Here is a 25,185-nt window from a genome sequence, read left to right as displayed (position 1 = left end):
ATTTCAAAAACTAACGACACCCATTTGTTCCAACTGCCAAAAAGCAACTACTGTCAGTAGTTTGTTATGCAAATACTAACATAAATGTATATTTATTAGAAATGTGACAGTCTATGTGTTGTTTTTACTTTATCTTGGAACTACTGACATAGGTTATTTATATCTTTAATAGCTGCAGGGTTACACAGTATTCCATCACGTTGCTGAATGAACATTTCTTATCTAACTCCATACTTATGGTGTTCAAGGTTGTTTCTGCTTGGTTAACCAGCAAAAACAATGCTGCAGTGTATAGTCTTGTATTTATATCCTTATGTACTTCTAAGAGCATTTTTGTTAGATAAATGCTGACAGAAATATAGACACGCTGAATGACAGGGCGTGCAGGAATGCGACTATTAGGTTAGTATGGCCCGTAATTTATAAATGCACAATATGACCAGGTTAAAATTCTGCTCTCACCTTTGTTGCCAAGGATTTGAGTTTTCCCAGTAGTGACTGTTTATTGGAATATACAACTTCCTCTTCATTATCTTCTCCTTCCATGATAGCACAACTGTCTGCAGCTGGGAGTTCACACTCTTTCGAGTTTGTTGACATCACTAACTTGGAATATTTGTACTCCAGTCTAAGTAGTAGTAAATAAATAGATAAAGTGGGGGGGTTAATATAAAAGAGTACTTATTTTAAGTGGTCACACACAGACTCGTTGTCTTGTAGTACAGTTGCTCTACCCACAAATTTCCCTCACCTATAGCTATTGCACTATATGTTCTCATTTTGTACCATCTACACACAAATCTTTTCTAGGATTTCAGAGGAGCAATGCAATACAGTTAACTCTATCATCCTTTTATATGGACTAAATTGTCCAATTATGAATTTTTGAAAAACAAAGAGAAACCTTGAGTTCTAAATGCATTTCCTTAATTTATAAATATTTGGAAGCTAATTTACCATACAGTGTTCCAAAGTTTAGGTCATAAGACTAAGACTACCATATAGGCCAGTGGTCGGCAAACTGCGGCTCGCGAGCCACATGCAGCTTGCGAGCCGCAGTTTTTGCTCTGTTGACTAATGAGTTTGCTGACCACTGATATAGGCAATTGATTTGGTCTTTACCATTTCTATCACTCATCCCTTCCTATTAGAAAACCCCAGATATTCCAACTGTCTTGAGGTATTATATAGAACCTTCACAGCCCCACTGACACATAAATCATTTTAAAAGAGTCAAATCATGTAACACCGCAATTTAAAATCAGGAGTTAGACTCAATATTCAACTCTAGATTCTTGGAGTTCTTGAGTAAATAAAGCTATCTGCTTATACAATTAGTTTGTTTCTTTGCAAATATCTTCCCACAAGAAGCTAAAAAAAAAAAAAAAGAAAGGAAAGTTGGAGCAAGAATACATCATGTCAGGACAAGAAAATTAGACACAGAAAAAAATCGGCTTTCTGATCTCAGACCTGAGTCACCATTTTTGTTTTGTATTAAATGGATCAAATTCAATAATCTCTGATGTTCTATGATCTCTATATTGTCAGAATTATAATTATTTCCATTTGCTTTCTTAAAGGCCTTTCCTATAACTCCTTCACTAGAAGAAACTCCTTGTGTCTCTGAAACTATTAGATATAATGATTAAGTCTAAATTTCCACACAAAAAATCCTTCAATTCTTATATGGCCCAATGAGGTTACTTACTTCTGATTCTTTTTCCAAAAATAGCAAGTTAGAGCCACCAGCAAAACAGCTGTGAAAGCTCCCACACCTGCTCCCACTTTTAGCCAAAAGTCAACTGTTTCACAGGTTGACAATTTTTTCTCAGGCAAAGAAATTCCTTTAATGCACCATTTTGGTTCATTCCATACATATAAGGTTTCCTTTAAAAAAAAACAAAACAAACAAACACAGAGATGACATAAAAAATAAGAGTCAGACGGCGGAAGGGCTTTGCTAACCCTTTATTCCTGTAGGCATAGAGGATTATTCAGCATTCATCTAGTAGAAGCTCCAGAGATATAGAAGTTATATAGAAGATATAGAAGAGATACAGAAGAGAGTGAATAAAGAAATGATGAATTAGAATGCAACAGAACCAAATAAAACCATGGATTGTCAGATGAATGCTAAGGAAGTTGAATAAAAATGACTCCATCTAGACACATCCTTTGGCTATTTTCCTCACATTTCTGATGATCTCTGACTTCTGACTCATGTTTTTAAATGAAAGTTTAGTTGGTTAATATAATTATAATTGGAATGTTTTCCCCTACAGGCCTCTTCTCTGAGCAGGAGAGTAGACCTTGCACCCTGGACATGTAGATACAATTTGACTGTCAGGCTTTGGTGACTGGTGTAGCTGGGGAGGGGGTACACAGATTGCACCCCACTTCCCATGCCTAAATAAGGGTAGCATTATTCTGGGTCATCACTACCCACACGAGGTTTTCCAAAAGTAGATGACAATTTACTTAAGGCAATGTTTTTCAACCTGCAAATTGCAACCAGTGAATAACAAAATCAATATTTTTGGTCTCAACCAGCAATTAGAAAAATAAATAGATGAAATAAAACAGATTCGAAATAAAAACCAGAGCACAGTGCATGGTTCCTAATATATTTCAACATATGCAGTGACCAGTAGCAACATGTATGATGATTATATTCAGTGACATTAAGTGTCATGGGGCATTACATATTTTGCTCCTGGTGTTCATTAAATTTTCTGGTGTATGCTGGTCACTTTATCAACACCCTAACAGGAGGATAATACCACAATGTTTAATTGGATTTTATATACATGCTCAATTTTTTCAGTTAGTCAGGAAGTAATTGATGTGCAGAAGAATCATATTTATTTACTTTGAGAAAAAGTTCCAACCAAGTCTGGATAAGAACTTTCAGCATTTCTTTTCTAAAAAGGACATTAAAATTAAGAAGTTTTTTCATGCATGATAACTGCAACATTTTCGTTAAACTCAGTGTGAGTAAATTACTTTAATGAGAAGGATGAGGTGAGAAATGAAGAGGCATATTCAAGTTGAACTGATACATCTCTAAGTGTAGGTAATGACAATAAAAAGACAAACGTTAACCCTACTCAGCAAATGTTGACTTCATCTGAAGTGCATTCCAACAGGAAAACAGACTGTAAAAAGAGTTTATATGGTTTTATTAAATGTCCAACACCCAGTGAAAATGGTACCCTCTAATGTCTAATAACAGTCCTATAAATAAAGTGCTAAAACTTCAAAATGAAAAAGATCCTTATAAACACAGTATGCTTAACTTTAAGCTCCTCAAAATGTTAAATCAAAAAAAAAAATGAAGCTTTTTGTAAAATTTCTTAGCCATCTATAACTTAGTCATTTTATCCATTTCTTAGTCATTTTATTAATTAGGAAGCCTTATTCCTTCACTTGGTCACATGTCATCGGCAAACCTGAAAATATAGCTGAAAAGCTTATTCTTCCAGCATGTAGGAATTTTTTGTGAACAAGGAGAGATAAATTAGATGATAAATTCAAAAACATTCCTCTTAGTGATCACACAGTACCTCTTCAAATCTTTACGACTATCTGACGTATCGCTTAACACAGCCTTAGAACCTGGTCTAGGTTTTTGAGATCCAATTTGATAGGAGCACTTTTATCGCACGTTGTGCAGCTCTGTTGGCTTATATCAGCTATATGTGGAGGACTTGTCGTGTGTAACTTTAACTTTATACGCATCTGGATTGGATGTATTTATAGAGTTGGGGAAGTAAAATATAAAATGAGAAATTACAAAGGCTGGAGTAGGAACTAGGGCAGAAATGCAGTGGAATCGTTTAAAAATTAAAAGAAACCCATAGCAATAATCCGCAATCACTGTCATTTTCTATCAAAAGGCTTTGGCTTCCAAAGAAATCTACCCATGCTTGTGGACATAATGGCAAACACAGTGAAAGCTGTCCTTTGTATTATGTGAAGCTTATGGAAGAACAGACTTTTTGAAATATTTTATTCAGAGATTGGAGGTAAACATACCCACTGACTGAATCACACCCGTTTGTTTGTTGTTGCAATGGAATACACTAAGCAAGACGTGTGAGCTTAGAAATGCCATTTATATTTTTCCAGTCGAACCTTGATCTCATTTGGCAAATATCTTCAAAATTGCATATTTAACTGATTTTGGTATTTCTCAAATTAAATTGGAAATAGGAAGGGAGTCATATATTTCAACATGTCAAATACATCGAAATATATTATTCTTAAGGTCAAAACATATATTTAAAAAGGATCATCTCACCACTATCTGTTTCTAATGTTCTTATCACGTGTTGAACAGAACTTCTTCGATGAAGACAGTTTGAGATAAAATTAGAGGAACTGTTGTGACCTAACTATCTTAAACTCCCAATCATTACCTTCCAGAATAGAAATACTAAATATTAAAGAATATTTTAATAAAGTTAGCTTAGATTTTCAAAACTTGAGTTAAACTTGGTAGCCAAAAAAAGGGAATGCATCTTAGTTTTTCATTTACTCTAAAAAAATGATTATAAGATAATAAGTTTATCATAATTTTAGAGAAAAGGTAAAGATGAATTTCCATTGTGAAGCATTAAAAGTATATCATTATTATTATGAAGATTTAAAAGACATCATGTTTTGTCAATCTGAACTTTTCATCCTTGACCTACTTAATAATGTTAAAAAGGAACCGCTCAACAGTCACTCTACATGAGCCACACTGTCTTTGGATGCTCAGTGTATACCTTCAGCTACCTCAGCATATGAGAGTTTAGCTATCACACTTGATTTTAAATGCATATAACTAAGGGAACTATAAGCTTTAGCCATGCTCTCAAATCTGAGTTTCTATGATGTAGCCAATGTTAAACTGACTGAAGGACTGTACTTTCAATGACACAGTTCTGCTGAGGTAGATTTGCTCCTTACCTGCAATCCTCTCTTACAGGCTCCCTCAATCTCATGAAAGTCATGCTCTGTGCACAGAGGGCAGGCTTCGGCACTCTCCCACAGGAAGTAAAATGTACATCCATCACAGGTGCCTGCTGGACACTTGCTGAAATTAAAAATTTAAAAAATAAAGACAGCTTTTGTATCACATTCAACCAAGTCTAATCAACATTTGAGTGTGGACTGCATGCTGGGAAGTAATGCGTGGATACCGAGAAAACAGACATAAAAAAATAATCTATAGGAGACAAAACATTTTCACAGAAAAACTTGTACATGAATGTCCATAGCAGCATTATTCAGAACAGCCAAAATGTGGAAACAACCCAAATGTCCCTCAACATTAAGATGGTTAATGGATAAACAAAATGTGGTCTATCCATACAATGGACTATTACTCAGCAGATAAACACAGCATGGCTCAAAAATTAACCTGCTGCTACTATGTAGAGATTACTGAAGTAAGAAAGTATTTGGGAAAATTCTAGTAGGAATGACTGTTTATGGATTTGTAAAACTAGAGAAATATTATTCCCTTAATTTGTCTACTACACCTCCCTTAAGCTCCTTCAGCCTTAACTGGTGCTGAGTACAGGTGTCCTGAAACATTTAAAAGCAAAAAGACAGATACACAGTAACAGGGAGAATTAAAAAAAATCCTTTTAAGTTTTAACTTCAAATGCCAAAACTATAATTTTCAGTCTACCGAAAAGGCAAAATTTCATACTCTTAAATATATCATGTTACTTAGAATATGAACACACAAAAATTCTATATGCCTAAAAGTTGACTGCATTTTACCTACCTATCTTTTTTCCAAAGTGTCTGTGTGCTGCAGACTAAGTGAACATGGGTGGAATGTAAACTACATGCTTAGAGGCCTGCTATTGTCAGAGCAAAGAACAATAGTGAACAGTCATTCTTTTGGGGAAATGGCTTCACTCTTAATTTCTCAGTGTGTAAAAATGGATTAATACATATATTCAGACTAATAAAAAATGTTTTTTAAAAGGTAAGTGCAATAGATAAACACTACGTCAATTTTAAACATTATTCCTAATGTCCACCTTCCACATCAGTAAAAGCAACTCAAAATTGTTCATTTGGAAAAAATTGGGTAACCAATTAGAAAAATTCTTCAAGAATACAATTATTATTTTCTTAACAATGACTTGCAATTTTAAAAATAAGGACATTTTTCTGATCACTTAGCAAATATTACCAGCATGCTTTCTTGCTCAAATCTGGCCTCCCCAAATTGTTTTCTATTTTATGTTTCCAACACAGAGAAGTTTTAAAGGGTGGGGGGAGGCTGTTTATCTTCAGAAAATAGAGTAGGCCTGGTAAAGTTTGAGAAGAAAGAACTCAAATCACAAAGAAAAAGGGAAACTTAAAGTTGCAAAAGGCCCTGGAGAGAAAGCTTGAGTTACAATTCCAACTGAACTTTCAAGTGATTGTGTTTTTCATAAGTGACTCAACACCCCTCCCACCATATCATTTTTTTGTAATTTGTCAAAAGTGGAATGTCTGCTACACTGCTTTCACAGGGTGGTTATAAAGGATAAAATGAAAGAACAATTTGGGAAAGTCTAAAGCACTTCAAAATATAAAACACTATTAACAATGCACATCACTTTCTAAAGAACTGGAGAGCTACAGGAACAGAAAAAAAAAATCAAGACATTGATGTACTTTGTAAGCTGCCATTCGGTGTCAAAATACTACAATGATTCAGTGCATTTCCTTGGTAGATTTCACTTTTTCAAAGAAATTCTTAGGTTAAAAGCAGTTTAATTTAGAATCAATTCTTTACTTCTTTTAACCCAATGAATCATTTAAAATGTGGAATATTCAAATTTGGTTCTTTTTATAAATATGTTTCACAGTTTGAATCAAGCCTTTCCTGTGAAACAAGGATGTATGAAGCAGTAACAATTTTGATGGTTCTTATACAGAAAGTGAAAATGGAGGAGGAGGAGGAGGAAGAGGAGGAGGAGGAGGAGGAGGAGGAGAAGCCGCTGCTGCCGCCACCCAGTCAGAATTTCTCAGTTGGTTGGGCATTGTCCAGTGAACTGAAAGTTTGCTGGTTCGATTCTGGGTCAGGGCACATACCTGGGTTGCAGGTTTGATCCCCAGTTGGGGCACTTATGAGTATGAGAGGCAACCAACTGATGTTTCTCTCCCACATCTCTCTCTCTCTCTCTCTCTCTCTCTCTCTCTCTCTCTCTCTCTCTCTCTCTCTCTCTCTCTCTTTCTCTCTCTCTCTCTCTCTCTCTCTCTCTCTCTCTCTCTCTCTCTCTCTCTCTTTCTTTCTCTCTCTCTCTCTCTTTTTTCTCTCTCCCTACCTCTCTCTCTAAGTATGTCCTCGGGTGAGGATTTTAAAAAAATGAAGGAAAAAAAGATGCCAGAGAAAAATATTTTTCTCCTTCTAAGAGAAAAACAAAAAGTGAATATTAAGATAAACACTTTATTGCTCAATATGTGAAATACTTTTCCGTTTGAAGACCTGAGTTACCACTATCTTCACCTCCTACCCCCACCTTTCTAGAGGTATCACTAATTGTACTTCTTTTATCACTTTTGGTCCATGCAATCACCATAGAAACCAGTGAGTAAATGTTTAGAGACAGGACTAGGGCATGGATAGCTGGGGCATACAAGACTAGAGCTCTATAGGATGAACAGGTGTGCTGTGAATTCTAGGTACAGAGACCATCTTATATTCAAAGGACAACCAGGTGAATCTTGATTTGGTTTTATTGATAAGTGAGGAAGAAATTTTCCAGTTTATTTTGCTTTGGGAATTGCCTTACCAACCAGGATGGCACTGGCAACGTGTAAGAATTCAGATGAATCTCTTTTTGGAAGTTATGTCTTAGATTTTAAAATGAAATCTATTTCCCTGGGACATAACTGTACTGAGCTATGAGTTATTAGTGTCCTCTTTTAAATGAATCATTGTACTTAGAGAAGAATCTGCTTGGTTCATATTATGAATTCGTGAAGACAAATCTTGTTTTCTTTGGAACTATGATGACCTAACACTCAACCTCCCATTAATTGTTTGGAAAGTTGATTAAGCAGTGTAAAATTGTTTTGCCTAAGCTTCATTCAAAATCCAAAGTTAAAACAAATTCATCTACCTTGTCAGTACATTTCTGATGCTTTCTGGAGTTAGTCCCAGGAACTGGGGGGAATGGCCACAGTCCTGTGTGCCTAGAACATTTCTTGTTTGATGTTAGGGGACTAATGTTGCTAAACTTCTTTCAGGTGGGGCTTTGGTAGGTTTCTTAAGATTCCCAGTCTTGGGGTCAGAAGACTGACATCCTCTGGGATGGGCGATGCTCTGGTCTTGCCTTGTCATTGACAGAAACCCATTTTGGCAGGGTCCAGACAATGCTGTTGCATTGTGCTCCAATTTCATTTGTCCTAAGGCTGAAGAGCATAAATCACTTTTGACTGGGTTTGAATGTAAGATAGTTTGACCCACAGCTCTTACATTCAGTGATAGAAAATTCTACCAGTCTCCTGTAAAAGCCTTCTTTTCTAAAGATTACCCTGGGGTAATAACCAAAAGTCGGCATCTGATCAAGACCTGGACCAACTACATTAACTGACATTCCCTAGTCCTTTTTTTCTATAGACTCTATATCTTCTACAGTGAAATAAATACCTGTCAAAGCTTTACAACCTTATTTAAAAATTGATCCTAAAGTGTTATGACTGTTCGATGATATTTTAATATACATCTATTAGGATTACTCATTAATGTCTAAATTGTATCATTTTAATAATTATTAGAGTATTTCCATTTCTTTATCAGAATGGGTTTTAGTTGTTTTTGCTTATGTACATAATGCTTTTATATGCATCCTTACTTTTTTTTAAATAAATCTTTTTTGTTCAGATTATTACAGATGTTCCTCTTTCCCCCCCCCCCATAGTTCCCCTGCACCTGATTCCCCCTCCCACCCCATCCCCTTACCCCCCGCCACTGTCCTCTCGGGTAGGGGGGGAGAAGGGGGTGGTGTGAGGGGTGCGGGAAGAGATTGGACAAAAAATCTTACACCTGTGGATGAGGACTGTGTCCTTACTTTTTAATGTTATAAGACCATACTAGGTTTTAATCTTTTCAATTCTATTACCTTTTTTACTTAACTTATACAGATTTAGATATCTATTTCTTGTCCATAAACAGTGCAGAGCAAAAAGAAAAAAAGAAACTCACCAAACCAATCATTATTCTCTTGCTCTTAACAACTTAAAATGGATAGTCTTTAACAGCCCTTCCCCAAAGACCAAAGAAAAACACTAGACTAGCATCCAATAACTTTGACATACTCTGAATCAGAGCCTGTGGGATGAACCCTGGCACACTGAACACTGAGCACCATCAGGGCGGGACTGTGAAACGCCCCTTTTCTGAGAGACAGTATTCTACACCTACAATGAAGATGAATTTGGAATTTGAAGGAGGTTTTGGCAAAATAATTTTAGACTGATATATAAATTACCCAAGCAGTTAAATATGGTTATAAGTGTTGAGAGAGTGAGGAGGCTGATTTTTCCTCTAACTCACAATATTAATAAAGAATGCTGTGTTTGCCAAAACTGGTTTGGCTCAGTGGATAGAGCGTCGGCCTGCGGACTGAAAGGTCCCAGGTTCGATTCCGGTCAAGGGCATGTACCTTGGTTGTGGGCACATCCCCAGTAGGGGGTGTGCAGGAGGCAGCTGATCTATGTTTCTCTCTCGTCGATGTTTCTGGCTCTCTGTCCCTCTCCCTTCCTCTCTGTAAAAAAATCAATAAAATATATTAAAAAAAAAAAAAAAAGAAGACTGTGTTTGAGGAAAGTTGACTCATTAGGAGGGCGCCCATAACATGCAGATCAGTTGAGTTATCCCTGGATAAGTGTGATATTTGCCTCTGCTTAGCATGCTTCATTGCAAGTCTTTACCTATAAGGAACTGGAGGGAGGGGAATAAAAAGATGAAAACACGATGGCACAAAAAGAGCAACAAACACGGTCAGGAAATCAGTCCTTCCTGACTGTGCCACTTGACAGCTATACAATGTGGGTCTTCCCCGTTTCCCACTGTGAATAGCCAATGGGTTTGACTTAAGGATCTGTAATGTGCTATGACATTTCGATTATCCAAGTAAAACTGGTTCCCTCTGTCTGTTTTCTAATAAGGCTCTTTTATAACCTTTTCACTAAAAGACATCTCTCGTTTTCGAAAGCACTTTGGACACAATGCGTAGGTCGAATTATTCCTAATGAAAGGAGAACCTTCAATTCCTCTAACCACCTGCAATCATGATTAGAGGTTTGGAAAGCCTTTCAGACAGAGACTGGAGGGGCATCTATTTAGGAATATTAGTGGCCTATTGTGTTAGCAATTTATTCTTTGGCCAAGGTACAGGCTGCGCTAGATAATCTCAAACGTCCACTCCAGCTCTCAGATTTCGTCTAGCACAGACATCATGCTGCTAAGTTTTTATCTAAAATGTCTCGCACCCTCCAGACACTTTGTGGAATTAGAAACCAACTGCATTTGCCAAACCAAACAGACAGGCTGGTGATTCAACCGCAGATTAGCAGGCGGTCCCGATAATTTGCTGCTCTCTCTAAATTCTCCACGAGCTACGCAGAGAACACACATTTTCCCTTTTCTCTTGCCTCATCCACTGTCTGTTAAGACAGTCTCATTTTCTCAGGGCTGGGGGAGGAGGGGCCGCGGGGGTCTTGTGACATTTTCCCAGGTTACCAAGACACAGAGCCCCAACCAACATTACTACTGCCAACATTGCCATTGCCTGGCTGGTTTGCCAAGATTCTCTGCCAAAGATGCTACCTGAGGGGTGGGGTGGGGGTGGGGTGGGGGGTAGCATCCTTTTCTATCTGCCAGGCTCCCTTCTGAGACTTCTTGATCAGTGTGAGTGACTTCTCAAGGCATTTGCCTGCTTATCACCTTTCTCTCTCTCCTGGAGAATTTAAAGCCCCTACCCTCAAGAAATTCAGATTAAGTCCTCTTCAAAAGTAGTTTTGTAAACATTTCTCTTTTTTTTATTTTTTCTTTATTGATTAAGGTATTACATGTGTTCTTATCTCCCCCCCCCCATTGAACCCCCCTCCCACTCCCCCACCCATGCCCTCACTTTACCATTAGGAGGAAATCGCAAATCTTTATTGGCCTTGCTGCTGAAGAGAATTATAATTTTTTTCAGAACAAGCTTCTGCTTCTCCTGCTCTGATCCCAGAGCTCCCCCTTGTGCCCTGATGAGAAACTGACTCAAGAAAGAACTAAAGGTCAGCACATTTAGGTTGTGGGGTTCAAGCAGTTCCCCAGGGAAGCAGTTCTCAAACTTCAGTGTGCATCACAATTATAAAATACAGTTTTATCAAAATATGGGTGAAGAAACCCACCCCGTAAATCATGACATTGTAAACTAGCTTTTCAGAAACTAAAATGCAGAACAAAATTTGAGAATCTGTCTCAGAAAAAAAAAAAGTCTCTACAACATGGGTTAAGACCAGTGTTTCTCAAATTTTAATATGTTTCAGAATTGCCTTATGTTTTTAAAGATATTCCTGTGCTGAACACTCAGAGATTCTTTACATGTTAGGGTCGGTCTAGAAAATGGTTTTTAAATAGACACCCCAAGGCGTTCGGCTCCTGGGGATCTTAAGAAACCCTTGAAAAGACAGTTAAGGTTCCTAAGTAGGAAAACATACTAGAGGTCAAAGCAGAAACTTAACTTCTCTCCTCACAACAAAAAATTTCCCTCTCCTCACAACAACAAAATAATCACTTAACATCATAAGATTATTTTTCATTATTACTTTAAAAACTCAAAACCTATTTCAGGATAGTTAAAGAGATATATTTTCTAAAGGATAGACTAGTCTTTTAGCAACATTATCTGCTTGATTCAGAGATCTGGAGGAGGCTTCACAAGTCATCCATATAGACTCCTAGAGGATAGACCCAGAGAGGTTAGTTGCTAGGTCCAAAGAGAATGAGCAATCTGAACTCAAAGCCATATGGTAGGGCATCGGAGAACAGTTAAAGAATCTCTGATTTACTGCCTCGATATTAGCATGGATGCTATCCCAGGGATCTTCCACTACCTGATACTTGGGAAACCAGAATGAGTCATCCCAAGATATGCCTCTGTGATACGCAGATTACTGTTTAAGCTAAAGGCACTTTTAGCCTCAGGCTCAAGATAAACTTTGGCCCCTCCCTTTACTATCTACAGGGCAGAGCAAACATCTGTTTACTCAAAGTCTGTTCTGATAGTCCTGCAATGACCCTTTGATCATCCCTGCTCAGGATGTCTTATACCTCAACCCCCCTCTCTATCTCTGAATCTCTCCTGCATGTGGGGTTTTCGTACATATGTATGTATTAAATTTGGTTATTTTCTCTTGCTAATCTGCCTCAAGTCTGTTTCATTATTAGTCCAACCTGAAGAAACTTGAGGGCAGAGCAAAGTTTGTTCCTCTCCACAATGCCCTTGAGCAGTAAGCGCCCTCTGTTTATTCCACTGATTGGTATCTATTACCTTCTATTACATATTCTCATCACATTCTTCTCTCACTTAGAAAAGGTGGAAAGAAAAATTAAGTCATAGATCTATAAGAACCAGAGAAACACAACTGGTAAGAGGTGAATGCTTTATGCCCAGAAATAAGCCTCAAATACTGTTACCACTGTAATTATCTTCAAGATGCCCAAGTAATTGAAACAATGCTTAGACCCCTGACTTCCAATCCTGATGTAACATAAGCAAGATAACTTAAGATCTCTCAAGGGCTACTGTGAAACTACCAAAAATAAAATTAAGTACATTATTTTCTTTAAAAAACACAAACTTTGATAATTTGATGAAGGAAAATTTGCAAACTACAATCCATCAAAAGATTAAAAAGATTAGAATAAATAATATACATACTGAACAATGAATAATTGTGAAGAACAGAAATCAGGCGACATTTAAGTGTCACTCTTGCATGAAAGCAGTCTTTATTTAAGCCAACAGTTCTTCTGAGTCTATGAAATTGCTTCCTTTCTCCTAGTGTTCCCACCCAAAGTGGATGTATGAAACGGAGCTAGAACGTGGACAGCTGTTGCCTCAATGCCAATCAGTTAAATAAACAGTATCATGTAGTCTCTAGGTCACACTCCACCTTGGTGATTTTGCCACCATTAATCAGAAAACTCAAGAGTTAGAAATGAATCATATAAATTATCCACTCTGGCCCCATGCCCTCACAGAGAAAGAAACTATGATTCAGAGGTTAGATTATTTAATCTAGATCACCCCAATAGTTCATTGTTGATAAGGAATGATCACCCAGAAAAGTTCCTAATCCAGCTCTCAAAGAAATTAAGGTTAAATCCTATGAATAAGTACAAGGATAGAAACAGTATAACTATATATTACCTAAACAATTTTTAAAGAGATTTAGACCCTCAGGCAAACAGAGGAGAATATATTGTTGAGGAGACTGGGAAATACTGAGATGGAGCAAAACCTCTTTTTTTAAAATATTTTTTATTGATTTCAGAGAGGAAGGGAGAGGGCAAGAGAGAGGTAGGACCATTAATGATGAGAGAGCCAGGAACACGGGCATGTGCCCTGACTGGGAATCTAACCATGACCTCTTGGTTCATGGGTCGACACTCAACCACTGAGCCATGCCAGCTGGGCGCGGCAAAACTTTTTAACAGGCACTCAATGTAACCTACATCCAAAATCTACAGAGTCCTCTATTCTCTGCTTTATAGCCATAGAGAATATATTTTAAAATATTAAGATACTAGAGTTTTGCTTCCTCATAATACATACAAATGTAAATAATCATTTAGAAATAAGGTTACCTGGGGACTGAAATCACTCCAGCTCCCGGTTTAGTAGGATTACATCTCATTTTCACCGCAGTTGACCGGCCATTAACACAAGATGTTGTGGTTGCAGAAGACCTATTATAAAGCACATTATCACTTTACAAAATATATATGATACAGATTACAAGGACAAAAATAACCTACATATAAAAACTCCTATGCTATATAAACAAATGGAAAAGGAATCAAAATTCACTACTTTATAATTTTAATACAAATTAAGCTCATTTTTTTTTTTTTTACTATGAAAAGCTTACTATTTTCTCAGGTAAAGTGATAAGCTATTATCAAGGTTTTTAGTAAAGCTTCTATAATTAAAATCAAAATTATAATCAAAAGAAATTTTAAAGGGAAAAATGTCATATCCACTCAGGCTGATGTTTAGTTATATAAGTTATAAATAAGTACTGCCTACACAATAGAGGCAGTATTACCAAATTTAAAATATTATATTTTGCCTAATTTAAAATATTATATAATATGTATATATATATATGAGCAAAATTATATGAGGCTTTCAAACTATTCCATGTTTCCTACTTTTTACTAAGTCTTTTATTTAAGAACCAACTGCTGATTATCTATTAATTATAAGCTACTATGCTGGCACCCTGAAGTGACAATCTTTTGATTAAAAAAAAAACTGTCAAGGGAAACAGCATCTTCACTTACTTGTAAAAGAAATGCACATCTGGTATTTGGCTCGGTGGAACTGGGAACATATCTTCTTTTATATTAATATTTTGCAATGTGGTTTCAATTGTCACTCCTACATGGCAATAAAAAAGACACTACTGAGCAATATGGGAAAATTAAGTTTATTTATTCTCTGTATATCTGAATAGAAAATAGCTTTACTTTTATACTGTAATTTTAGCAGAAATGTTGTATTAAGTTAGTATGACAATAAGAAACTTTCCAAAGTTTATAAAAAATAAAATATTCTATTCCCTAGTTTTGTAATTTTGCTTAAGTCACTTCACTTCCTTGGTTCTTATGTCCTGAATCTGTAAAATGCATGCGATAATTACAATATCTCTAAAGTCCCTTCCAGTTCTAACATTTGAACAATCCACTATTATACTTCTCAGCCTCTGGTGAGTTTTGTCGAATGAGCTGGGCAACTTTGCTAATACAGCTTTTCTTTCACATTCATTACAGGTATTTTTGACCCCAAAAATATTCTTGTACCTTAATGATTTCCAAAAATAACTCCAAAATTTGCTTAATCTAAAAGTAAGGCATTTTTCCCCTGAGCAGAACGATGGCAGAGCCAAAAATGCAAACAATAACAGCGACCTTTGCTTCTGACACAGCTCCTACACTGAGTACAAGCTCAGTAACTGACCTTGGTCCTGAAAGTAAAGCTCAATTCCTCTGGAACCCATAACAATGGTTCTCAAATCTGGCTGCATATTAGAATCATCTAAGAAGCTTGTTAGATTTGTTGCATTGTTGTGTGCCTTATTAGGTTCCTAAGCCCCACTCCAGAAAGTCTAATGAATTTGATCCCTGTGAATTACTAACAGGAACCTGAATTCTTCTTAAAATATTCCTATGTTCTTGACACCACAGAGATAGACAAGCAGATGGGGAATAAAATTCAGCTCATTCACCTTTTCTACTTGTCACCAACTTACTTCTGCTATGAAAAAACATGATGAAAATGGATGACAGGTATTATAATTTAGGTTTATATTGTGTCTGTTTACTGTTCTTCTTTTCTTTCTAGTTTTTGGTGTTTTAAATTATTTTGTCTCTTAAACTCCTAGAGGATCTGATATAAGGCCAACTCTCAGAAAAAGTATATCACATATGAGTCAATACATAAATTCAGAAGTTCCTTGTACTCACTGAGATTAATGAATAGACCTCACTTGTAGGGGCTTTTTAACCATGTCACAAAGTGATGATTTAGAATTACCTGTGGGCTTTAATCATCTATGATAAAAACCAATGCTATGACAGGTTATCAGTACCCTAGTTTTATATATGCATATATGAACAAAATTAAGCTTACCTAAAAATGTGTCTGCCAGAATGATGGATTGTGATGATAAGGCTGCTCGGAAACCCTTACTTTCAGAAGGAATAATAGTTGATTGGCATACAAATGCTCCTACCAGATTCGTGTAATCATCTGAGCCTGCCACCATGTCCTTTACTGTAAAGTCTGTTATATTGTTGGTACAGAGAGCCATCTTCTCCCCCTAGGAAAATAAAGTCATAAAGAAGTTTTATTGGGGGTCACTCTCTAAACTGGATCTCAGCTAGCCAGGGACTCTAGTAGGGCAGTGGTTCTCTCCTCACCGCCAATTCTGATTTATTAGATCTGGTGGGAGGCCCAGCCACCAGTATTTTTTAAAAGCTCTTGAGGCTACTCTACTGTTTCAACCAGGGTTGAGAGTCACTGAGGTTATGATGAATATACTAATTCAAGGCTGCATTCCTCCTCCAACTGCAAGCATCATATGTGGTTGATGAAAGCCATTTAACATAAGGAAGTATAAGTCATCTATGAACTCTTCAATTCATAGGATAACAATGCATGCAAAGAGACCAGAAAACTGCTGATGCCAAGAGAAAAAGACTTGCACTTCAAAGGCTGATGTGTGCCAGAAAGGTAATGGGAAGGTTGAAGAAGAAACATAAAAGCCTTATTGCCACAGAATCCTAAGACAACATCAAAATTGTAAACAGTTGGTCACAAGTGTCTTTATTCACATACTCTTAGATTCAAGGACATGTATCTGCTCAACTACCCAGTAAGTTTAAGGGAACACAAAGGTTTACTTTTATAATCATTTGGAAGATATAATTTATAAAAATTGGAAGACTCTTTAAATATAATATGTTTAAATATACTACAGTCCCAATGCAAAGGACTACAGCTTGCTCTATAATTTCTATGAAGAAATGTACAAAGGAAAATAGGAACACTAGTTTATTAGTCTTAGATGTAGAGTGTGCACACGTGGGCACAAAGAAAAGAATCAAGATTTCACTTTGTTAAGGCAGCTGGTAGTCCTAACCTATGAAATGTTCTCCCTCCACCAAGCCTTCTCACCACAATACAGGTGCAACGTATTTTTACTAAGCTCAAATTAAATTGTTGAAGCCAAAAAGAGAGAAAAGTGGAAAAGAGCAGAGATACACTACTAAGAAAGGAAAGAGAAAGTCAACAGTAAACAGAAAGGAGTGAGAATATAAAGTGGGGGAAAAGAGAAAGAAGAAGGAGAAGAGAAAAGATGGAAGAACAGACAGTGGTAATACAGGACTAAGAAGAAGAGTGATATATAATGGAATTAATCTCATTCACTGCTTGACACAGTAGTAAACATAATAGATACTTAATATATATTATTGAGTAAATTGAGTGACTGACTGACTGAGTACATAAAATTAGGACAGGACGAATGTCATGCCATGTAAAATTTATAGATTTTTTAAGAATTTATGTGATCATCAAATCTCTTTTTATTTCCTTTGTACAAAGTTTGGCACAGCCGCTCATAATGAAGATCATTAGATATACCGGAATTAATATAGAAAGAGACATGGAATAAATCCCAACCTTGTATGCCCTTAAAAATATTGAACATATAGTCCTGTAACTCTCCCCATTACCAGTGTCAATTAAGGTCTGCTTCTTCCCACAGAAAAGAAAATCCCACTATTTATTAGCAGAGGCTATCTGATCAACTGACATTTATCTCCTGCTTAACTCCTTTCTCCTTTTGGATCAACTTTCTCTTGGAAGTCCTTTACTTCTTAAGACACAAAATTGGCGATATTATAAACAACAGTAAAACTTTCTCAAACTATAACTGCCTGCCTAAAAAATAGGAGAGATGACAAGCCTGATTCACTTTTACACAAACGAAAAATCCTCAAAGCACTTAAAACATAGCTCCAAGGTTTGGGGTTCAAGAGACTGGATGAGTGCTTTGATGGACGGAGAACAAGGCAAGGTTGTCCCTGGTGGAGAAAGCTGCCAATCAACATGCTAGGAGGCAACAGAGGACTTAAGCAATCAAAGCTCACTTTCTGACATGTGGGTGTTAGTTTCCAGAGAGATTTTACTGGGCCGTCAACATAGCAAATAATAACTCACTCTGAGTTGAAATATAACTCCATCTCACCTTTGCAGCCAGAACTCACCTCATGCCCACATAAACTAATATTGAAGAAATGGAAGTATTTTGTTCCCTTGGAGGTAAAGCTGGGGCCATTCATTAACGAGCCCACGCTGCTGAGGTTGCTGAAGTCATAGTGCAAACTCTGATTTTCTTTCTCGTGGTAGAAAAAGCAGTCACTATAGCAAGCGGAGTGGTCCTTTGATTAAGATTAAGAAATGTTAAAAAAGTTTAATAATATAGCAGGAAAGAAAGTATTAGTTACTCTGAAAAAATGTGTTTCAGAAAAAAAGTCCTAGTTTACAATCTATTTCAGTAATTTCATCTTCGTCATAATATATTTTACCATACTACTACAGAGAATTTCTATAAGCTAACTAGATTTTCTTAGGCAATGTTTAGAATATTCATAACATTTCAAAGTAGTTATTCCACGGTTAGTATCTTGTAGAAAGGTATTTTCATAGCCAAACGTCCCTGTTACGTCCGTTTAAATAGACAATAAAACTCCTTTCTCCTTCATTCATAATACTGCATCAACCTTTGCCCTTAAAATGTTATAAGACGCACTTGCTGTTCTCTGTATGTTCCTATTGCCCAGCTACAGAGGTTGTTTTCTTGCTCTGCCTTAACAGAACCTCAAGAAATTTAATATTTTTGGAAAGCATTCTTATTTGAGTGCTTTTCTTAAAATTTTATGTCCCCAGAAACTAGCACTTCATGGAACATATTAACTAAGTGATCAATAAATGGAAAAGGAGAGAAAACAAGAAAGGGAGTGAAAAAAAAATCATTTATAAATATCGCTAACAACCTTGTAGCTCCTGAAGAAACATTCCAGGGCACTTCTGAGTTTCTCTCTTAAAGTGGACTCACTTACCCGAGTGCTTCTACTCCCAGGCCCGCACGGAATACAAGCCTCCTTGCCATAGACCTGATGTATGGACAGGTAGGTGTCAGGTGGACACTCCTTGCACTGGTTGGTTTCTTTCTCAATGTAGTCGCCTGGGGGGCAGGGGACACACGATGAGCCCGACTGTTCAGAACCGAGGGCACAGGCACGGCATGAGGATGCCACCCCATCAACTGCATTAGTGGCAGTGATAGAATAAATCTTCACCATGTCATTGATGAACCGTCTATTCTAAAAAGAGAGCAGAAACTAATGACTTCTGCTTTGGGGCTTAATTGGACAATCAAACTGCTTTACGTTGATATCACCAAAATAAGCAGAGTGCTCCAGCCTTATAGTTTATAACCGACAATGGATTAATATTATTGGGGGGAGGGGGGGTTGTTGTTATTTTTTCTTTAAAAATCTTAACACCAGAATGTGTTAAGTCCACAGTAATGGAGTCCCAGGAGTTTTGTCACAGTCACCATAGATATGTCATACTTGGTACTAACTCGGGCGTATTTTATAGACTTTACATCTAGCAGAACTAGCATGGTTTAACAGAGGAGCAGCTTTATCTCCCATTTACTCCTAGAAGCCCAAACCTAATGCTACAATAGATGCCAACAGTGTTTCCGGGCAGAAGCCGTGGACTAGCCTTGGAAGACTAAGACTCTGACACTCACCCTAACACTAATTGTGCAATATTGATGCAATCACGTGACCTCTTTAGGCCTTCCTCTCTCTCTCTAGTACTTTTCCTAACCAAGATTCTCTGTTTTCTACTGAAAGAATTTGCAAAGGAGAGCAAGAATCTGTGGCTGACTTTATACTTTTCCTTATTGAGATAATGGATCAATTAAGGTCTCATTTTCATCCAAGCAGTGGGCATCACACTATCAGTACAGGGCAGCACTACTCTAGACTAAATGCTTTTTGTGTGGAGCAAAGCAAAAAGAAGGCAAGGAAGCATCCCTAGCATGTTCGTGCCCTGCATGATGGTGATCTGAACACTAAAATTGGAGGCCAGTAAAATCTGGGGAATGGGTTCCCCAGGGAAAGCCTCAAGAGAAAAGAGAAAATGCTACTTCTGCCACCTCAGCTTTTGAGGCAGCTTCTGAACCTGTGGTTTACCTTGTTCTCAAGTTGGGAAGTTCACATCTTTGGAGATTCACAAAAACAATAATCCTGCTACTATTGAAACATACAATGGGATTTACTTAGTGGAGGATGAAGGTCTACTCTAGCAGGGAAAGAGGGTAAATAATTCTCTGTGTTAACCCAATCCTGTGTCCACATACATTCTCCAGGCTATAAAAGAAGACATTACTGTAATGAAATTATAAACCAACATCTGTTAATGCCTCCTGAGCAAATGCCTGATCATTCAGATGAAGAGGAAGTAAGTCACCAGTCTTTTCAGAGTCTCAGAAAGCTTTAAAAGTAAGGTTTTAAATAACTACAAAATTAGATGTTCTTTCTCTTAAGCTTCCAGTAACTATAATTGTTCACAGTGTAGAACAATTCAAAGATCCACTGTATTATTCCATTTCATACATTCTTGCTCTCAAAAAAAATAACCATTTTTATACCAGTCTACTCCATAACCAAATGCTTGATTTCACATCAGTAAAAAGCTATCTTTTCCTCCAGGAGATTTGAGTGATCGCTTTCTATAAAACTCCACTGGGGCGTCATCTTTGTATTAAAAAACAACAACAACAACAACAAAAACTTGGAACTTACATCTTGCCCCTGGTTAGTTCTCTGGAATGCCCATGTAAATGTAAACGTTGCGTTCTTGAAGATGATGTGGGTGTAAGCTTGTTTTTCTTTGGTTCCACCCCATGATTCTACCACGTTGGTACTTTTTCTATTAATATCCTTAAAAAATATACACAGAAAAGCATAAACTCAGTATTAATACACATGTGTATTCATTAAAAATATGTGTTTGTATTTACAGCATACCCTGCAGGGTTTGTAAATATTTATCTACAGAGATGTAACCCTATAATTAATTCTCAAAACTTCCCCTCAAATCTACACAAGCACTGACTAGCTTAATAATTACAATATATCAACCACATTGTCAATGTAACATGTAAAAGGTCTCAAATCACAGTATGTATAAGGAGGGTTTTGTGTGTGTGTGTGTGTGTGTGTGTGTGTGCATGCGTATGTGCATGTGGGGGGGTGTATGGGGGGTGAACCTCTACCTTGGAGAAATATACTTAGAAGGGGGAACATAATTCCTCAAACTTCTCACAGTGAACTTCATAAAATGGCAATGCTTTCTATTTTTATCTTTTTCCTTGGGAGATGCTGATAGGCAGCTCTTACATAGAAATTGTAAGTTCTCCCTGTTCTATACTTGCAACTTCCTGGCTCAGCCAAGTGTAGATTAATCAGAATGTTATTTTATGTTCATGACATATTCTTTTTGCTTATGCTTTAACTTCCGTAGGATTAATTTGTGTAATATTTATTTCTGATTTCCTTGGTTAAATTCAATATTTAGAATACCATACAAATGTGTGATATTCCAACAAATATTTTGTCATTAACATGGTTAAGAAAGCAAATATAATAAATCAGCCAAATAATGTAATACATATCTAATTTATTAGAAATTAATCCTGAATTTTCTTATTAGCCTTCCCTGCAGAATCCCTAATACATGACCTAGAATTCTAAATGGGCTTCTGTGAATTATCTGGGATGTTAACAATATGGTGGTATGAACTCAATACACATCTCTTTTCTTTCTGTGATATAAACATAGGAGTCAAACATGTTATAAAGAAATCAAATCTGCTATAAAGAGAGGCATGTTAAGTTCATGCCACAGACAGAAGCAACAGAATGTGCTTTTCATACATTACAGAATTCTTACATTACTAAACAATCAAGTCATCATACATGCCATTTCCTCAAAGGAGTTCATAATATGCAGATAGTGCTCTGTAAACAACATTTCTCTGGATGTTTATTCCAATGATAAATGGAATTTATTGCATTACTACAACTAACACCACTTTATATATGTAAAACACTACACAATTTTGAAAGCATTTTTATATGCTATTTCATTGATATCTCAAAAAATCCTGTGAGAACACCAAATCACACAGAAAGACAGCTAACAGATTCTGCTATGAGCTAAAACTCCAGTTTTGATTTGTCAAAATAAATCATTGTAATACCTACACTTAGTGTTTGTTCAAATGAGAAAGACCAAAAATAATAAATACATCCACATAATCAAAAAAGGGTTTTCTCAAAAGGCTTTTAGGAGCACACTGGAGAGAGTTGTTCGTTTTACTTAAAGAAATATTCCCAAAAGAGGTGAAGTTTGAGCTGCCTTTAAAGTATGGATAGGTGTTCACCAGGCGAAAGAGCGTAAGGAAGAATGTCATTCAAACCCAGAGCAGCAAGGCAAGAGAAATTAAAAAGTATCAAATGCTCCACTATCAAATTCAGGGTGTTTAAACAGGTGTGAAGCCCTAACTGGTTTGGCTCAGTGGATAGAGCATCGGCCTGTGGACTGAAGGGTCCCAGGTTCAATTCTGGTCAAGGGCATATACCTTGGTTGCGGCACATCCGATGTTTCTCTCTCGTCGATGTTTCTAACTCTCTATCCCTCTCTGTAAAAACTCAATAAAATGTATTTTTTTTGAAAAGTGTGAAAACTCACAGTAGGTTTGATAACAGAGGGTAGGCAAAAAGTAGAAAAAGCCTTACAGATGCCAGGCTAAAGAATTTTAAGTGTATTTATAGGCTATTGGTTCTCAAACTTTAGTGTGTATCACAACAACCCTCAAGGTTTGCTAAAAATAGAGAATGCTGGGCCCCATCACCAGAGTTTTCCATTAAGACTAGGATGGGGCTCAGAAATTTGCATTTCTAACAAATTCTCAGGTGATGCTGGTTCAGGGATCACACTTCAAGAACTACTACCACAGGCAACAAAAAGCCACCAAGAGTAAGGGAGTAGCTTGATGTGGATGCCTCTACTATTATTTTTATATTTATAAAGATATTTTGACAGCAGCATGGATGACAGAATGGAGATAAGAAGAATGGATAGGAGACTACTGTTAAAAGATAATAGGAATCTAAATTTCAGCAATGGCTCTGAGAATGAAGAAGGACTAACATTAAAGAACTAAGGAGGCAGAGGTAGGAGAATTAAAGACTTACTGGTTATTTGCGGTATAATATAGATGGATGTGTTGAAGATTATTTATGATCTCCTATTACCACCATGAAGTCATTTTGTTTTTTCAGAACAAAATAGTCTGTCTTCATTTAAGTTCTTGGGAAGCATGAATAAATATTTAAGTCTCCATATATCTTGTATGTCATGGAGGAAACTGTTAATGGACTATTAACTAGCTATTAAAGGATCTTTGGAAAAACAAAAACAAATCATGTCTATATAGTCAGTCCTTAATTATAATGCTAAAATCTTAGCCAACAACCTTTTAATATCCTCAAGAGATCCAGTAAATTTCAAGCTAAGAGTTGAGATTTATAGGATTTCTAGAAAAAAGGGGCAAAATTATGACATGTACATTGTAGAGTCCATTGTCTACATTGGTTACATTTTTTAAAATATATTTTTATTGATATCGGAAAGGAAGGGAGAGGGAGAGACAGAAACATCAATAATGAGAAAGAATCATTGATTGGCTGCCTCCTGCACACCCCCTACTGGGGATCGAGCCCTGTGCCCTGACAGGGAATTGAATCCTGACCTCCTGGTTCATAGGTCGATGTTCAAACACAGAGCCACTGTGACCGGAATACATTGATTCCATTTAACAAGGTAGTGTTTTCTTTCATCCAAGTGTCCACAACAACATTACTTTCTTCCCTCACTTATTAATACATGTTTTTCCCTCCTGACGGCTTGAACTACTATTGGGGGAAATTTTTCATTCTGCTGGTAACATTTTTATGAAGAAATTTTCTAACAGATTAATATTCTCTGACTTCTGTCACTTGCCAGGGTGCCCTCAGTGCTTCCCACAAGGAACAACTGCTTTCTTTGTGGGTGTCAATTCACAATTCTTAGTGACTTCTTAAATCAAAAGTGCTTTTGTAAGGGACTAAGCATGGGAAGAAAAATAGGATTCTTATCCCAACTTGTATAAATAAATTCACACTTGAAATAGAATGCTAAGCTTCTAGATTTCTAAATCGGCCTTTGAAAACCATTCTTTCACTTACCACCATGAAGTACAGAACACAGTCAGCGGAACAGAGGGTCTCAAAGATAAATGTTATTCTTCCCAATTCAGAACCCATGGCTCCAGTCATAGATGTTGGTGGTCTATTTGACATTAAAATTACAATATTATAGTGTATTCTAAATACAATCTGGAACAAAATTATCGCTTTTTTCATTAAGCTGAAAGTCATGCTCTCCTCATCCCCTAAACTACTGCTCCCCACAACCCAACTTTTCCTCACTCAATCTCTGTTGGCCATACCCTTTGTTCTAAATGGAGTCTCCACAACCGTGTTACTGTGCTTGAATCTCCTGGTATAAAGGCTACCACCCATCCTAAAGCAAGCAAAAGACATGTACTGGGAAATTTCAACATGGAAGATTAAAGCAAAATGTGATTTTAAGATGTGTGACATGCTAATGGAGAAAAATAAGCATATAAACTATAAGATACTACTGCATATAACCTGGACTAAGACATCCTCATTAAACATCCAAGAATCATGATTATTGTAACGTTTGGATAAAATATTGTTTAAACCTTTCAGCTTCATCTAACTAATACACAATTATAGTGATAGTTTCTCAATCACGGATTCTACAGATATTCTTAAACATATCACCCTATTTGCTATTTGCTAAGGATATCATAATGTTAATATCCTATCTAATAAAAGAGTAATATGCAAATTGACCATACCTCCACTACACCCACAAGCCACGCCCACCAGCCAATCAGGAGCAAGTATGCAAATTAACCCAACCAAGATGGCTGCGGCCATGGAGCGAGCAGGAGGCTTGCGTTTCCCTGGCAATGGAGGAAGCCAAGCTTCCCTCACACCCTGGCTGGCCCAGGCCTCCGCTCAAGGCTACAAAGTTTCGATTATAGAAGATAAATAAATCCCAACAAAAATGGCTGCGGCCACGGAGCGAATAGGAGGCTTGGGTTTCCCTGGCAATGGAGGAATCCAAGCTTCCTGCACACCCTGACCAGCTCTGGACTCCGCTCAAGGCTAAAAAGTTTCAATTA

General features: G+C 36.9%; 1 protein-coding gene across 1 annotated transcript in view; it reads right to left on the bottom strand.

Moving 5' to 3' along the window:
* ELAPOR2 (endosome-lysosome associated apoptosis and autophagy regulator family member 2) overlaps window positions 1–25,185 on the bottom strand; it is a 66,219-nt gene that overhangs the window by 8,591 nt on the left and 32,443 nt on the right. The window contains exons 11-20 of the mRNA XM_008149500.3: window positions 24,155–24,257; window positions 20,666–20,803; window positions 18,905–19,168; window positions 18,050–18,223; window positions 15,909–16,098; window positions 14,561–14,657; window positions 13,862–13,963; window positions 4,954–5,080; window positions 1,709–1,887; window positions 463–628 (exon numbers count right to left, since the gene is read on the bottom strand). Of these exons, the coding sequence (XP_008147722.1) occupies window positions 463–628; window positions 1,709–1,887; window positions 4,954–5,080; window positions 13,862–13,963; window positions 14,561–14,657; window positions 15,909–16,098; window positions 18,050–18,223; window positions 18,905–19,168; window positions 20,666–20,803; window positions 24,155–24,257 (1,540 nt within the window). The remainder of the gene's footprint in view (window positions 1–462; window positions 629–1,708; window positions 1,888–4,953; window positions 5,081–13,861; window positions 13,964–14,560; window positions 14,658–15,908; window positions 16,099–18,049; window positions 18,224–18,904; window positions 19,169–20,665; window positions 20,804–24,154; window positions 24,258–25,185) is intronic.

This window comes from Eptesicus fuscus, chromosome 14 (genome assembly GCF_027574615.1).
Source record: "Eptesicus fuscus isolate TK198812 chromosome 14, DD_ASM_mEF_20220401, whole genome shotgun sequence".
In the NCBI taxonomy this organism is placed as follows: Eukaryota; Metazoa; Chordata; class Mammalia; order Chiroptera; family Vespertilionidae; genus Eptesicus; species Eptesicus fuscus.
Note: the sequence above shows the minus strand (reverse complement) of the source record. Positions and strands in the feature narration are given on the sequence as shown.